Consider the following 14,721-nt stretch of genomic DNA (forward strand, 5'->3'; position numbering starts at 1 on the left):
ACGCTTTCTAGGCATCGTAATCACGAATGAGTGAATTTACTATTACGACGCCTTAAGCAGTGGTGCATGGCGTGAAACCCAACTCATCCAAATATCCAAAATAATACCGACAAGTCTTCATCTATGGTTACCATTGAGTTGAGATAATCTGAACTAGTTTAAAAATCTGCAATGTTTTCAGTCACGAGGTTCAGAACTATGAATGGATCCCTGTAAATCCCATGCTCGTCGCGAACGCTATATCAAGTTCGGTTGTTCAGCCAAAGAACTCCTTCGTTCTTTTTTTTACAGTCACATGCCTACACATTTTGGTTTTCAATGTCCACTTTGAGGCGACCATTGTCAAGTGCAAACCAGGACCTGAAAGATTTCCATTTTGTATTAGCTAGTTCAGTCACGTGGTAGGATTTCGAAATTCAAAAATGACAGTTTAAAACACGTATAGTTACCTCGTGTAAGTAGTGTCGGTTAGTGAGAAATGATTCGTTCTGGAGACAAGTAAAAGATTTATTTTCTTTCATTGACACAATTTAAAATTTCATAAAATGTATAGTTTAAAAGTCGTTTAAATGTATCGACATCATCAGTTGTTTGTTTCGTCGACGGTTCAGTAAACTAGTTGGAGAGGCAGCCTCTGCATTCTCGCTTGTTTAGAAGCATTCTAGTGCATTCTAACACTATACTGTATGGAAAATGTCTTGAAGTTTTAAGTCCTCAGCTATGCGTGAATCATCAGCGAAGTTGCAGAATGTTGGCAGACCATTTGTATGAACTGGGTCAGGGTGAATTCTACTCTCAAACCCACAGAATACATCGTTCTCCGGTAGTCGTACGTGGCAGAACGAGTTGCTTCCCTTGAGGCGTTTCCCAATTTCCGCTGCTTAGACATATAAAAGAGTGAAACACTATAAACTTTCTTCACAGAATCTGCCTTTCGTGATAAAAACTTGTGTGGGATTTTCATTTACAACAGTAAATATGTTATCAGTAGTCTCCAGTGAGAAACTGCTTGATTCATCTTGTGCTTGGAGCCGGTCTCTGGTATATTGTCACAACACTTATTTTGTCATTCCACCGGTTTTAGCAGCATTCCAGCAATATCACCAGAAATGGGCTTCACACATTGTACCCATGTGGGCAACGAACCCGAATCTTCGGCGTGACGAGCGAACGTTTGAACCACTAGGCTACCCATCACTCCGACGTACCGATGAACGACGAGAAAAGATATGGACGATAAACTCTCAAACAGGGCACACAAACCATCGGCACTGTTCATGTCTTTTCGCCACGATTGCGGCCGGTTGTGACTCTGTTCTCACTAATCGGATCCCCTTTCGTCTGGGTGAACGGGGTTTCCGACATACGGAACACGGCATTTGATTGGCTGAACATTGTAACTAATCATGGCAAACACTAGTCGTCGGAAACCGGATGGGTCTCACATCAGCATAGGTCGCAACAGTTACTATTTGATGATGATCATTTCACTGACAACACATTTCCATGTGATTGAGGTATGTTTTACATGAGGTAATACTGTAACATGCTTGCCATATGATCCAGTTTAATAAATAACCCAAGTGAGCGCACCACGCATGATGACCATGAAATTTATCTCCCTTTGTTCAAGCACGTTTCCGTTTCCAAGCATGCTTCCATATATTTGATAGACACACCGTCGAATGAAAACGATAAAAGATAGCTAGAGGGCTGGATATATGTGTGAAAATGTTCCAGGGCAATACTCCAAAAAAGTCAATTTGAATAGGGTTAGCTTCTGACTGCTGAACCTCAAAAGTGTTTATTCCCCACAGGGCAATATTTGAGACCAGCAAAAACGTAACAAACTCTCTTCCTGGTTTCCGTCTCTCGTGGTCTTTGACATACGCATACCTCCTCAGAGCGTTCATAATAAACACAGTTTGTACAGTAGCTTGAAACATGCGCAGAACGCTGGATATTATGATAAGAAGGCTCTGCGCTTGCGCGGAAATGAAGGCTGCCGAGATTATGCTGAATAGGGAAAACGTGTAAATCCCAAGCAGTGATATGAGGATAAGAGATTCTTCCAAATCCAGCGTTTTCTCGAGACGGAATCGGAGACCCTGCATCTTGTAAAATGCTAATATTACAGCCAGCGAGGTCAGTATATAGATGACGATTTCTGAGAGATGCTCAACCATGATAGCTGCCTCGTTTCTCTCGTGGGAGCCAATCAGAACAAAGAACGTTATGACGGAAATGACGACAGCTACCAATACGAGGATGCCGAGGAATAAGCCTCTGCTTGAGCCTGTACAGTCGAGGCTGAGGCGTTGGGCCTTCGCCTTAGCCTCTCTCTGTTCTTCCTGTTCGCGATTGATTCCCCGTTTGCCGATGTTTCGCCACATTACGAACAGAATACCTATAGACCAAAATTCAAAATTAGATACATAGAATAAAAATAAACTAACCAACATATCACCTGACAATCTAAATTACTGTAATCTTCCTTATTGGATTCCTTGTAGATTTTCGATGAGATCAAGGGACAAAAAATTATTCAAGGCATGTGAATTTGGGTAGATGCTGATTTCACACACTAGAACATCATTAGCCGGTTGTTTGTTTGAATCCCAGATACGACGTTCACGTGTTTCCGTTGCCTGTCACTTCCTACTGGATTTTAATATTGTGGTAAAATATTTAAGGTCTGAGTCCGTTTTCTCCCACATTATGGACACGCCGTAATAGGTGAGATATTATTGTTCATCGGTGTTAAACAATCTCACTCTTTTCTACACACAATAAATTCTAAACCCACCGACAAACATAATCAGTTTTCGTTGTTTATTCTTGTTCCACATGAGAGATTGTTTTGGCGTAATATTCACGTTTCTGATAGAAAGTTTCATATTGACACTCCCCACTTTCGTTTAGTGTGAAAAAAATATGAAAAAGAAAACTAGTTTGTAATTTATGCGTTAAAGAAACAAACAAACGATTGAGTGCAAATGCAGATCGAAAGTTGTACAATTTTTAAATATATAAAATAACCCTGGAATAACATCGACTGTACCTGTACAGATAAGGCTGTACTGAATACTGCATGGGTAGAGGTAGGGTCCCGACCTCTCCACAACATTCTTCATCAAGCTCTCCTGATGACAATGTCTCCCCGGTGACGGAGTAGTAGTTGTTGTAAACGCTGCAACAAAAGACGGTATAAAATTGAGGAAGTAACCAAGTATCATTATCTAATTTGTTTGAATGGACTTTGATATCGTGGTCAGATTATAAACTTTACAAATTCCAGATACCACTCTCCTTTCTGCGGCAAACAAAGGCCATTTAAGTAGTTAGCAATTTCTCCGTTGTGGAGGATGAGGATTTAGGATTCTGGATGGTTACTTCCTCAAACATTTAATCGAGCGTGAAGTTGATCAAGCCGAAGGATTACGTTTGATCATTGCGGCACTAAGCCATATTCGGGCTATATGGCGGCGCTCTGTAGATAATAAGAACTGGACCAGACAATCCAGTAATTAACATCATGATTATTGATCAACGCAAAAGTGATGCGATGACATGGGTCACCTATATCAGCAAACCTGACCACCCCATTCAGTAAGTCGACATTTACGACAAGCATGGGTTTCTTAAAAAAAAGTTTTAACCCGGATCTTCACAGGTCGCTAAACTAAATACCTGGTTGAGGCGTTGCTATTGTACTGGACTTGTTCGCCGAGTGGACCCTAACAGAGATGTTCCTAATGATAAGAGGCCCCTGCCCCATCCTCATCTCACTGACGTGCTGCTGTAGTTCCACCAACGTCTCCTCCACGATGTTCTCCAGCCACACACAAATGTTCGTGGCAACCAGGTGCATCACGCCGAAACGAGACAGAATCTTGAAACGTTGGATGCAAATCTGAAAAAGGCATTAAAGAGACATTATCACGCCACACTACTCTAAAAACCAATATTGCATTTCTCGTACACAAATACTATTTAATATAGCACACAGTGAAGCTACCATAACATGTATTATGGAAAAATACGTTTAAGATATTAACAATTTGAAATTAAAAGTTCGAATAAATTAATGCAAGGTTGCATGAAATAGACTCTCGCGCCTTCTACCGAACGAACTTTGTTTGAAGCGAACCCCCATAGTGTTATGGCCCTTGGAACGCTCCTATGACGCAACTTGTGATTAAGGGAAACACCGATGGTGGGTCATACACATTGTACATGCAACTCCATAAAATCACCCCCATCCACACAGCATGAACTACGAACTGTACCTTAAATGTTATATTATGATATAGAGTTCGTACGTCGTTTGATATATGCGGATGCCAGAAATACTAGTGGTTAACGGGTAGGTAAGACGGAAATGACGAAATATCCAGCCTGGTTCTCAGGGTACGCTACGCTTGCGCTGCTTCCTATAGCATTCACTGTCTACACAGGGAACCAGTCAAACACATAAATATACTTTCCACTCAAGTTGCGTCATTGAACACGATGATTATAGCTAAGAGTAATATTTTCAAAATTTGCAGTTCATAAGTCTCATATATCATGATCCCGGTTAGAACTGGTTTTCAGCAAACCATGCTTGTCTAAGAGGCGACTAATGAAACAGGGTGGTCCCATGTATCACATGTCATCGTGTCCCAGTTGCTCATATGGATGTTCATGCTGTTGATCACTGGATTGTCTGGTCCAGGCTCCATAAATTACAGACCGCCGCCATATAGCTGTAATATCGCTGAGTTCGGCGTTAAATGACAAACAAACAAAGCCCCCAACTCACTTGGGCACATTACATGCCAAATACACAGTCTACTAATGCATAATACATACATGCATGCATACATGCAAAATACACAGGGGAGGTCCGGCCCTACCTTGGAGTTGAGGAAGACGAAGTACAACTGTGAGAATGTGAAGACGAGATGGATGATAGGGCAGATACCATGCATGATATCCCGACAGTTGGACATAACGTCAGTCTCGAAGAAATCGCCAAACTGTAGACCACTTTTTATCATACTGCCGATGCCGAACCCTAAAGGAAATGATTTTTTTATATGTTTCATCTTGTAACTGATTATACCAATAAACAATACACTTAATCTATCCCGTCGCAGTCTTGCCTTAGAGCCCGATGTCTGAACATTAGCGATGTTTAGACTAAAGTCTAGTTCCTGATTATATATATACAGTATTTTTGTGGTAATAAATAAACCCTTTTAAACTGACAAGGGGTCACAGTGAGTTGGGAGGGCGTTAGGGAGGGAGGAGGGCTAGGCAGTAGGTAAAATAATGTGGTTCAGGGACTGTGAGACAGACTAAGTGGTGTTTGACGTACTAGAACTATTCAAAAGCCACTTTGGACAGAATTTCATTACTTCAAGAAATAACAGCTTAATTCGGGACGCAAAACTGACTGAATTAATGAACCCACGAAGGCAGTAAATCAAGCACCATAACCAGGGAAATTCAAACCCATGGTTCTGGCGTGTGAGGGGAGGCAACTCTGAACAACGTTGCGACATCTTAGATTTCCGCCTCTGTCTCAATATTGAACCCTAGTATGTTGTGTATCTAATGTCTGGCTCTTCCCATCATATAAATATAGAATGGTTGGTGCCTAGATGAATAACTGGCACAATTTGACGTTAAGCCTTGCTCACTCTCACACGCAATATACACATGTAAACAATCACTCAAATACCAACCCTTTACCTCATTTACACAATACCTCAGGCAAATCAATACACAAAGTTACTGTACCAACCCAGTAACTTACTCAACTACTATATACCAACAGACCCACTTAAATCCTGTATCACTGACTCATTCACTGGTTAGAAGATCCGGGTCGGAATTGATCTTCAGTAACCCATGATTGGCCTAAGAGGCGACTGACGGGATCGGGTGTACAGGCTGGTGACTTGGTTGACACATGTCATCGTAACCCAACTGGATAGAATCACCCACTCACTCACTCACGCACTCACTCACAACTCACCGACGGCACCGAGTCTGAGATAGAAGCTACCGGTGTGAGAGTGCGCTGCCTCGGAGAAGGTGAATCTATTCTTGAAGTCCTTGTCCTGCAGGGCTGCTATGAGAGGATCACGGCGCCGTCTCTTCTTACATGGGCACCTACAGCTGCATCTGTGGGTTCTCAGGACGAAGATGTACATGAAGAGGAGGAAGAGGATGCTGACTGCGTACAGGTAGATGTAGAATCCCTGAGGAAAGGAGAGCATGATGGTCGTGCACTTTGTAATTAAGTCATATTCCATTTTCACTGTCAAGCATGAGATGGCGTGTGTAAATGCATTTGTTGCTTAGATCATTTTGTGCAACCTATGCACTTGGGCATTGTCTTCCTTTAAGTCGCCTTAAGGGAACAAAGCAGAGACACGTGAAGTTGGGGTTTTTTTGTTGGTTGTTTTATTAACGCCGCACACGGCAATATTCCACCTAAATCATCAAGGTGGACCGCACAATCCAGTGATCAACAGCATGAGCATCGATCTTCTCAAATGCGTCAACCAAGTCAGCGAGCCTGACCATCCGACCCCGTTAGTCGTCTCTAACGACAGGCATGGGCCGTTATGGGTCGTTGAAATCAAATACCAGACGGTGTATGTGTGTTATGACCATATTACTTTACCTGAAACAGATAGGCCCGTGGCTCCGTGGTGAAGGTCTCCGAGATAGGAATGACAAAACCTAGCACCATGACAAACATGGCATACAGAGCGCTGAGGTTGACGAACAGGCTGTCACTGCAACACATAAGGTAGTTCAGATGAATCACTGTACAATCTTTATAACAACTTCTTGAATGGCGTTTAGAAGAGGCGCCTTTGGGGATGTCATCTTCTGTAATTTGTGGAACACGACGTTTAGGAGTATACTTTTACTTCCTCGTTGGCAATGGATGACAGTTGCTGTAAAATGAGGAGAGCGGCCTTTTGGAGTATATCTTTCCTCCTCGTCAGGTGAATGAAACAGAATTAATATACTCCGAAACCTCGTCTTCCTTAAATTACAGAGATTGACATCCATAAAATTTCCCCTTGGTAAAATATATTCGATAAATTCATATTGAATGTAACATTTTTTTCAAAAACTTAGAAATACTAGGCTTATGTCCGCTATTTTCTGTAGGCAGAAAACTTGTCGCACACAGAGAGCTAGACTATATTAACAAAATTAAAAACCGTTTTATTGCATACAGGGACGCCCTATTGGGCGACCATGACAAAACCTTTGATTAGACAACATCCAAGATGACAAGGGATAGAAACACGTGATATCAAATTATTAAATATAAGAAGAGAAACCGAGCAACACATATTCACTTCTTTAAGCATCAGATGATGGAACTAACATAAAACATTACAGTACGATTTGTTCCAATCCAAAATCGGAAACAACCTTGACAACTGAATTACATTATTTATACGCAAAACAATATTAACTGTTAGAATTGTTCATAGGTACAAGTGCACACTAACGGTTCTACCGAATACAGAACATTTGTTCGATGTGAAAACCCGTGAAAACCCACCGAACGAAGACTCCAATTAAGCAATAAATTAATCCGTCCAAACGGAGATGCTAAAAAATACAACCATCACTGTACAACGTACGCTGGGGTAGCCTCGTGGTTAAAGCATCACAACAAAGACCTTGGTTCGATTCCCCAGATGGGTACAATTTCCGGAATATTGTTATATGCTGCGTAAAACTGAACTCACTCACTCACTCACTATCTCGTATACTTACATGAGCGGTTCGTGTACCAAATGGTCATATGAAGACCTGCTTGCGTTTTCTCTGCGTTGTTTGTAAATAGGGGTTGGAGGAGGGGTGTCAGGGAGAAATGCATCTTCGGCAGTTGTAGGACTTGCCTCACTTCCGTCTTGGCATATACCTACAAATCGAGACAATGAATATACCTGGACACACAGACAGTGACTATACATGGAAATACAGATAGTGAACACATTTGGACATACGGTCAGTGAATATACCTGGAAATACAGATAGTGGACATACCTGGAAATAAAGACAGTGAATATACCTGAAAATACAGGCACTGAATATACCTGAAAATACAGACAGTGATTATACTTGGACATATAGACACCCGACGTCCCCGCGATCCACTATGCAAACCCTCACATCACAGGAGTGTAAGACACCTGTTGTTGTGGGTTCGAATCCCACTTTTTGGGTTCCCATCACTATACCCGTAATCCTGGGTCTCACCACTGTGGTGAACGTCTATATCCGGCATCACGTCGGGTTTCCCTCCCACGCCAAACAGACACGCAGTAATGTATTTGGAATATTGTCACAGGCGGTGTTAACACCAACTCACTCACTCACTCAGTCTGTATTACTATAATAGTATGTACACAATGTCTCAAATAACCTTCGACAAGAACACAAACTAAACTCAACAAACCAACAAACCAACAAACCAACAAACTACCATTACTAAACGACGATATGACAATGATCTGTTTCCATGTGTGTGTTTGCATTCAGGTGGAAAAATCGGAGTTAAGTAAAAATGTCTTTAATATTTGTTTACAGTCTATGAACTGTATCCAATCTTGTAGAAAACACACGCATGCAAGCCCAAACGCACACACGCACGCACACTCATTCCGATATACTTTGAACACATCTGTCTATGACTCGTATCAGTGAATAGACCCTATCAGGACATACAGGGAGCTTGGCTTTAATTTAACGGCACTTCGGGTATTTTGCAAAAGTCGATTGAAGATTAAGTGCGATTAAAACAACTTAAGCCGGTATCTTTGTTGCAGAGGTCGGGGAGTGCTCTCAGATGAATCGCGTCCAGTCAGGAAAGGGCTATTCGTCCGTGATGCTAATCTCTGCGGTTATCCATGCTACAAATAACCCAAACGAGAGTGTCTTCAAATGAGATAAGTTAGCGGCAATAAAAGCCAAGATGTGTTAGCGTTACACTGGAGAGTTTGCTTCAAGGAATGACAAGAGCGCTAGGAGTTCCAAGGGCAATTGTGTTGTGTGAACGAAACGCTCCCAAGCTGACACCGACTGTTGATAGTAAAGACGGAGTTGTGAGTCACATGACTTTGTAGGTAACGGGTAAACAGCTTTAACGAGTGAGTGAGTTTAATTTTACATCGCTTTTGGCACTAGACAGACAAACATATAGCTATATTTGTGTCTCGCTTGTTTGTACCACCTAACCGCTCAGCGATCTATGAATGACACTAAAACAGTGCATACATGTATAGCATTGGTATAAAATGTCACACCGTATTACAAGCATGCTATTTCAGGTCCCGACATTATCAAAGGTTAAAACCCATATAGAGAATCGAACCGTGACGGATGAACGCTTCAACCAATAACGGCCGATGTTATTGTTACTTTGACAGACACGTGTTCTTTGTGATATTAGTAACATGGAATCCAGCACAAGGATGATTTCGAAAGCGCAGATTGTTTCAACTCTTTGTCAGATATTTAGGTTTGGTCTGAATCCCTTTGGGGGTTATGTTTATGTATTTCACATGTCTACTTATACATTTATATATAACACATCATTTATTTCGGGGACAGAACGTCGATCGAACGTACGTCGTCGGACGAAGTTGCGGTATGGCCAGCGTTTGTAAGACCGGAGCAAATTGGGTAACTTGGTAGTTGTGTTCAAGGTCAATTCAAAACAAGCAGCCGTAATTTAGCTGTGGTCCTGCGTGATTTGCCACTGTTGTTGACAATATCATTTAATCAACGCATGTATACCTGTGAAGTTCAGGATTTAAAATCTGTCTTCAGTAACCCATGCTTGTCGTAAGAGGCGAATAACGGGATCGGGTGGTCAGGCTCGCTGGCTTGGATGACACATGTCATCGTATTCCAGTTGCGTAGATCGATGCACAAACTGTGGACCACTGGATTGTCTGGACCAACCTTGGTGATTACAAAGAGCGGTCATATAGATGGAATATAACCAGTCTAAGCAAACTTAGTGTATTTCTTCCACTCAGTCGTGGAGTGTAACGGAAAGTACTGAGGATAAGTTTACGGAGACTGGGAGTATTGCTGACTTAAAAAAACAACCACCCAGCTTCGCATGCCTCTGCTGGTGTTCCCTTAAGGCGTATTACAGGAAGACAATTCCCAAGTGTGACATAGGATAAGCTCGCTGACTTAGTTGATACATGTCATTGTATCCGAACAGCGTAGATTCATACGTATGCTGTTGATCACTCGATTGTCTGATCCAGACTCGATAATTTACAGACCACCACCACATGGCTGGAATATTGCGGCGTAAAACAACAAACTAAATCAAAGCATGTAAGAATAAAGCAAATTTCAATCAACCAACCGATATGATTCAAGATGTGGACGTCGATGTCATATCCAATATTATAATTTATCCTTGACTCTACAATGGAACTGATGACATGATGTAAGATATGGAGTGGTGTCTAAAAACGTATTGTCTTGTTTACAGTAAAACACGTCGTGTGAGAAGAAACAGTTAGGTTAAAAATCATACATCTAATATTCAACCGTCTCTTTTGACCTGAATCTCTTATTATGAATTTGTAAAATGTATATCCAGTATACTATTCATTGTTTTATTGGCATCACGATCTTCGGATACAGGGAACCAGCATCCCTCGAGACATCCGGATTTTAGCTTAGCAACAGGTCATCACTGTACCATCCATGATCGCTTTGTTCTTATGAATTCCCTCGTTAAAAATGAATCGTTTATTCGTATTTTGTTCAATGCCCAGCATGTCTATTTTAAGGACAACCAAACTGTTGCTGTTATATTTAATTGATATTTTTCAACAAGAGTGGTTTTTCAAAATCAGGTCATATTTACACATGAGTACAGAAATTCTTTTCATCATACCAACTTCTTACTGTAACTATTTGCCCATTACTTATGGCACCAATGAATAGCTGCAAGAATGTAGATGCGGCGTTGAGCAATATTCACACCCTTCCCAATGAATAGACACGTATTCTGGGAAAGAAAAGGTACTAAATATACCCCTAGGATTCCCACGGGCTAGCTGATTCTGATGCCACGGTAACACAAAGAAATGTCAGATGTCATATTTTGACGAAGGGGTGCCTGCTCTCCTCGAGCAGTCAAAATCCACTCATCTCCCGTGTCATATCCTTAACAAAGTCAGCTTTGAGAACCGCCTGGGTGCTTAAGATTTATAATCACATCGGCAGTATTAGCCATGTCGTGACTAGAAAAGATATACAATCATAACAAGACAGTTAAAATCTGTCCACAGTGAAGGACAGTGAAATGACTAAATTGTCACAAATAAAGAGTTAAAACTAACACGTAACTTAAATTTAAAAAATTAAAGAAACATCACAAGCAATACGAAAAAACCGACCTGGAAATTACCAGCAACTGAAGGTAGATCACACTGATACTTCACATAAGGGACATACGACAGACTTTCCAAAGAAGCAAGCTACAATTTCATAATATGTCAAAACCTGTATGCATGTCGACACATATGTATTTTTTAAAAGTCGACAAAAACATGTCTTTTCGGCCATTTATTCTCCACGTTGAGCCATATCAAATTCAGTAATATAATTAGTAATATTAATCACATGAGGAAAAAAGGGAAGCAAAGCTATCGTCTTACTTGTCTATAAAAACCATAACGTTAATAAATAAATGTATTTTTCTCAAAGTCACTCGATGGAAATGTTGGATCGGAGTTTTTTAGACAGCCGTTAAGCAAGTGATTAAGCAAGAGGCCTTACAGACGTGGTGCCAGTTGGAAACCCACTGGCTTGTGAAATGAATTGCAAATTCCTCAACGTTTACCAATGCATTCAATCATTCAGTGATATTTAATTCCACTACTTAATCATATATATATATATATATATGCATTTTTTTCAATAACCCATACTACGCGAAAAGCCACTTAACTTCATTTGCCCATACGATGAAAACTGGAATAACTTTCCTTGGTAGTGCTGAAAAACATTCTAGTAAGTCAATCTTTATAAAACGACAGTACCCAATGGCTATTCCTCAACCTGCACATTAATTATTCCAAAATATTTCCATAAAACGGTTTGGAGAAATTTGACAGTCGGTGTTTAGGAGTCACTTAAGACAGCCTTCCAAACCAGCGGTTGCACAACCAAACAGCGGTTGCACAAACCGCATAAAATGGATTTCTTCTAGAGCAATTTAATGAACACCAAAATATACTGAACAGCAAAAGAAACGCAAGTTTCGAAAAAAGATGAAATGTCATAAAAGTAAGCGTTTATGTTTATGTTTACCATTTAAAAACTTGACAAAAAGCCAGAGTTGCGTTTCTTTTGCTGTTAAATTTACTTCAATGGCAAAATTTCCGATATCTATTATTTCAATCATGACGACGAGAACGGCAGCTGGTTCACGCGTGCCTTGACTCACAGTGTTGCGATAAGCTTCCTCAAGGCCACAGTGGGTGGGTATTAGCAGAGTCTTAGAGCCCGTGACTGCGTCAACAAACACTTTGGATCTGGCAGCTGTGTTTGGTCGAATCAGCATACATTACGCAAGGAGTCCTACTGTAGCGCTTTGAAGTCACTTGGAGCTACCCGTGTTTACAAACTTTCAGATTTGACATGCCGAGTGTCTGTTTTCGAATGTGTGCATCTGCCTGGCTTGTTATTGTTTCTATTGTCTAGCATAAGTCTCGCCGGCAATGGTTATTAGTTTAAAATAATTATCCATCTAAAATTATCCATTGGGACAAGGAAACTGTTTCCTTGTAAGCGCTTTCCTTTAATAACAAAGTGTTGAATGTCTGAGTGATTGAGTGAGTTTAGTCTGGACCAGATAATCCAGTGATCAATGTTGATGGTGTAACAAAACTCAGGTTATGGTATATAAAGTCATTCGAGACCATCAGCGACAAAGTCATTTAAGAAAACACTACTCGACGAAAGCACAATTTGCTAAGCCAGACTATTTCCCCTTCAATGGCAGTTTAAAAGTTGAGGAAACAATGACATGAACGGTTTTGTTTAACGATTAGAGAATTTCAAAACATTCTAGATTAAAATGTATAAATATAATTAAAGATCTCCCGACAGTGCAGAGAAAATATAAATGAAAGTTCTAGGTGTGAATATTATAACTCTTTAAAATATATGTTATCATTTGAAAACTACCCTCCTCTCTCTCCACCACCTGTAAGGGTTGTTTTGTTGAAAAGAAATTAAATAAATTGATTCTGTTGTTCATGGCGGTTGGGATTCTATTTCTCTGAGACAGTAAACTACAACTAGACGACAAAACCAACAAACATGTATTGTATTTGAAACACTGATTTACGATAACAAATCTGATCACCATCTTAACCTAATGGCCAGACTAACATTCCAAACGGGCAGCTCTTGAAGTTTAAAGATATGAATTGCTTGTTTTCAATGGTCAATTTTAGCGTTTATGGCCAACTGTCGAAATAACCATGTGTGCTTTGACTATAAATCCACCACGGACATTGTCCAGCTTCTCTTGACCCCTGAAGGGCGACAGATGGGGGATTGAGTTCCGACATAAAGGGGAAATTGAGACGAATGAAATCTCTAAGGGCCTCGTCAAGTGGCAATCCAATGGATAGCTTGACACTTACTCTCTACACAGGTTTGCTTTAGGGTGGCTCAAATAAATACATGTCTAATATTGGAAGGCTTACGTTTTAACATTTACCACTGATTATTTACGTAATTTGTGAATACATATGTTGAAGTGTTGGATTTGCGCTGAACATCATATCATGAAACAACGCATGGATATGGAGACAACGGAGCACAAGACATAGGGAGGGGGTGTCGATCGTCGGAACATCAGACTTATTAGATTTACAAAAGACCATGAATAAATGAAATAGAGCTAGGGTAAGAGAGCATAGGAGTATGATTTGACGTACAGTGTTAACGCGTTCGACATGGGAGGGAGATTTGACATATTGCACCTGTGTGAGGAACTGAAACCAGGTCGTAGGCAAGAGTTTTGTCCACCAGGCTACTCAAATGAATTTTAAAAATAGTCAACTTAAGATTCAATAGCATTGGTGTTATGGTGACCTGAAACAGAGCGTGCAAGGATCGGCTGATATTGCACAAGGTGTGTCCACTTCAGGCCTGATGGAACCATAAGCAGGGGATGTTTTAGTGCTATACATGGCCAGTACATGCACATATTTCTCCTTTGAAGTGAGTACTCACATTGTAATATTCTCATATGTCCCACAGCAAGCCACGAAAAGTCAAAGAATGGATCTCTTGGAGGGTATTATTGGTGTTGACACAAAGCAAATCCGGAAATTATGAAGTTTTTCAGTTACATTTTGGAGTAGCAGTAAGTTTGGTTTTATGTTACGTTTTGCATATCATAGAACTGTGAAGACTTCGACGACATTTTAGAAAAGCAGGTCAATTACTTCTATTTTGGAGTCAGAGAATTACAGTTGTCAGTTCAGCTTCCACTTAACGTAAGCCTTCCACTTAACGTACATCAGTCGCCAAACGAACGCCGTGGAGACCTCAAAACTAAACATGTAACGTCAATGTCTCACTATAGATTTGCAGTGGCGCTTCAAATAACCTAGATTTAATTAGCTTGACGCCGAAGTT

General features: G+C 40.6%; 1 protein-coding gene across 2 annotated transcripts in view; it reads right to left on the minus strand.

The window, feature by feature from the left end:
• Positions 1–489: 489 nt before the first annotated feature.
• The window catches only part of LOC137272925 (proton channel OtopLc-like), a 41,703-nt gene continuing 27,471 nt past the window's right edge, over positions 490–14,721 (minus strand). For both annotated transcript variants that reach the window (XM_067805346.1, XM_067805348.1), the window contains exons 3-9: positions 7,801–7,948; positions 6,680–6,794; positions 6,026–6,251; positions 4,899–5,059; positions 3,691–3,913; positions 3,062–3,190; positions 490–2,407 (exon numbers count right to left, since the gene is read on the minus strand). In XM_067805346.1, coding sequence (XP_067661447.1) covers positions 1,629–2,407; positions 3,062–3,190; positions 3,691–3,913; positions 4,899–5,059; positions 6,026–6,251; positions 6,680–6,794; positions 7,801–7,948 — 1,781 coding nt within the window. In that variant the 3' untranslated portion in view covers positions 490–1,628. The remainder of the gene's footprint in view (positions 2,408–3,061; positions 3,191–3,690; positions 3,914–4,898; positions 5,060–6,025; positions 6,252–6,679; positions 6,795–7,800; positions 7,949–14,721) is intronic.

This window comes from Haliotis asinina, chromosome 2, assembly GCF_037392515.1.
Source record: "Haliotis asinina isolate JCU_RB_2024 chromosome 2, JCU_Hal_asi_v2, whole genome shotgun sequence".
NCBI lineage: Eukaryota > Metazoa > Mollusca > Gastropoda > Lepetellida > Haliotidae > Haliotis > Haliotis asinina.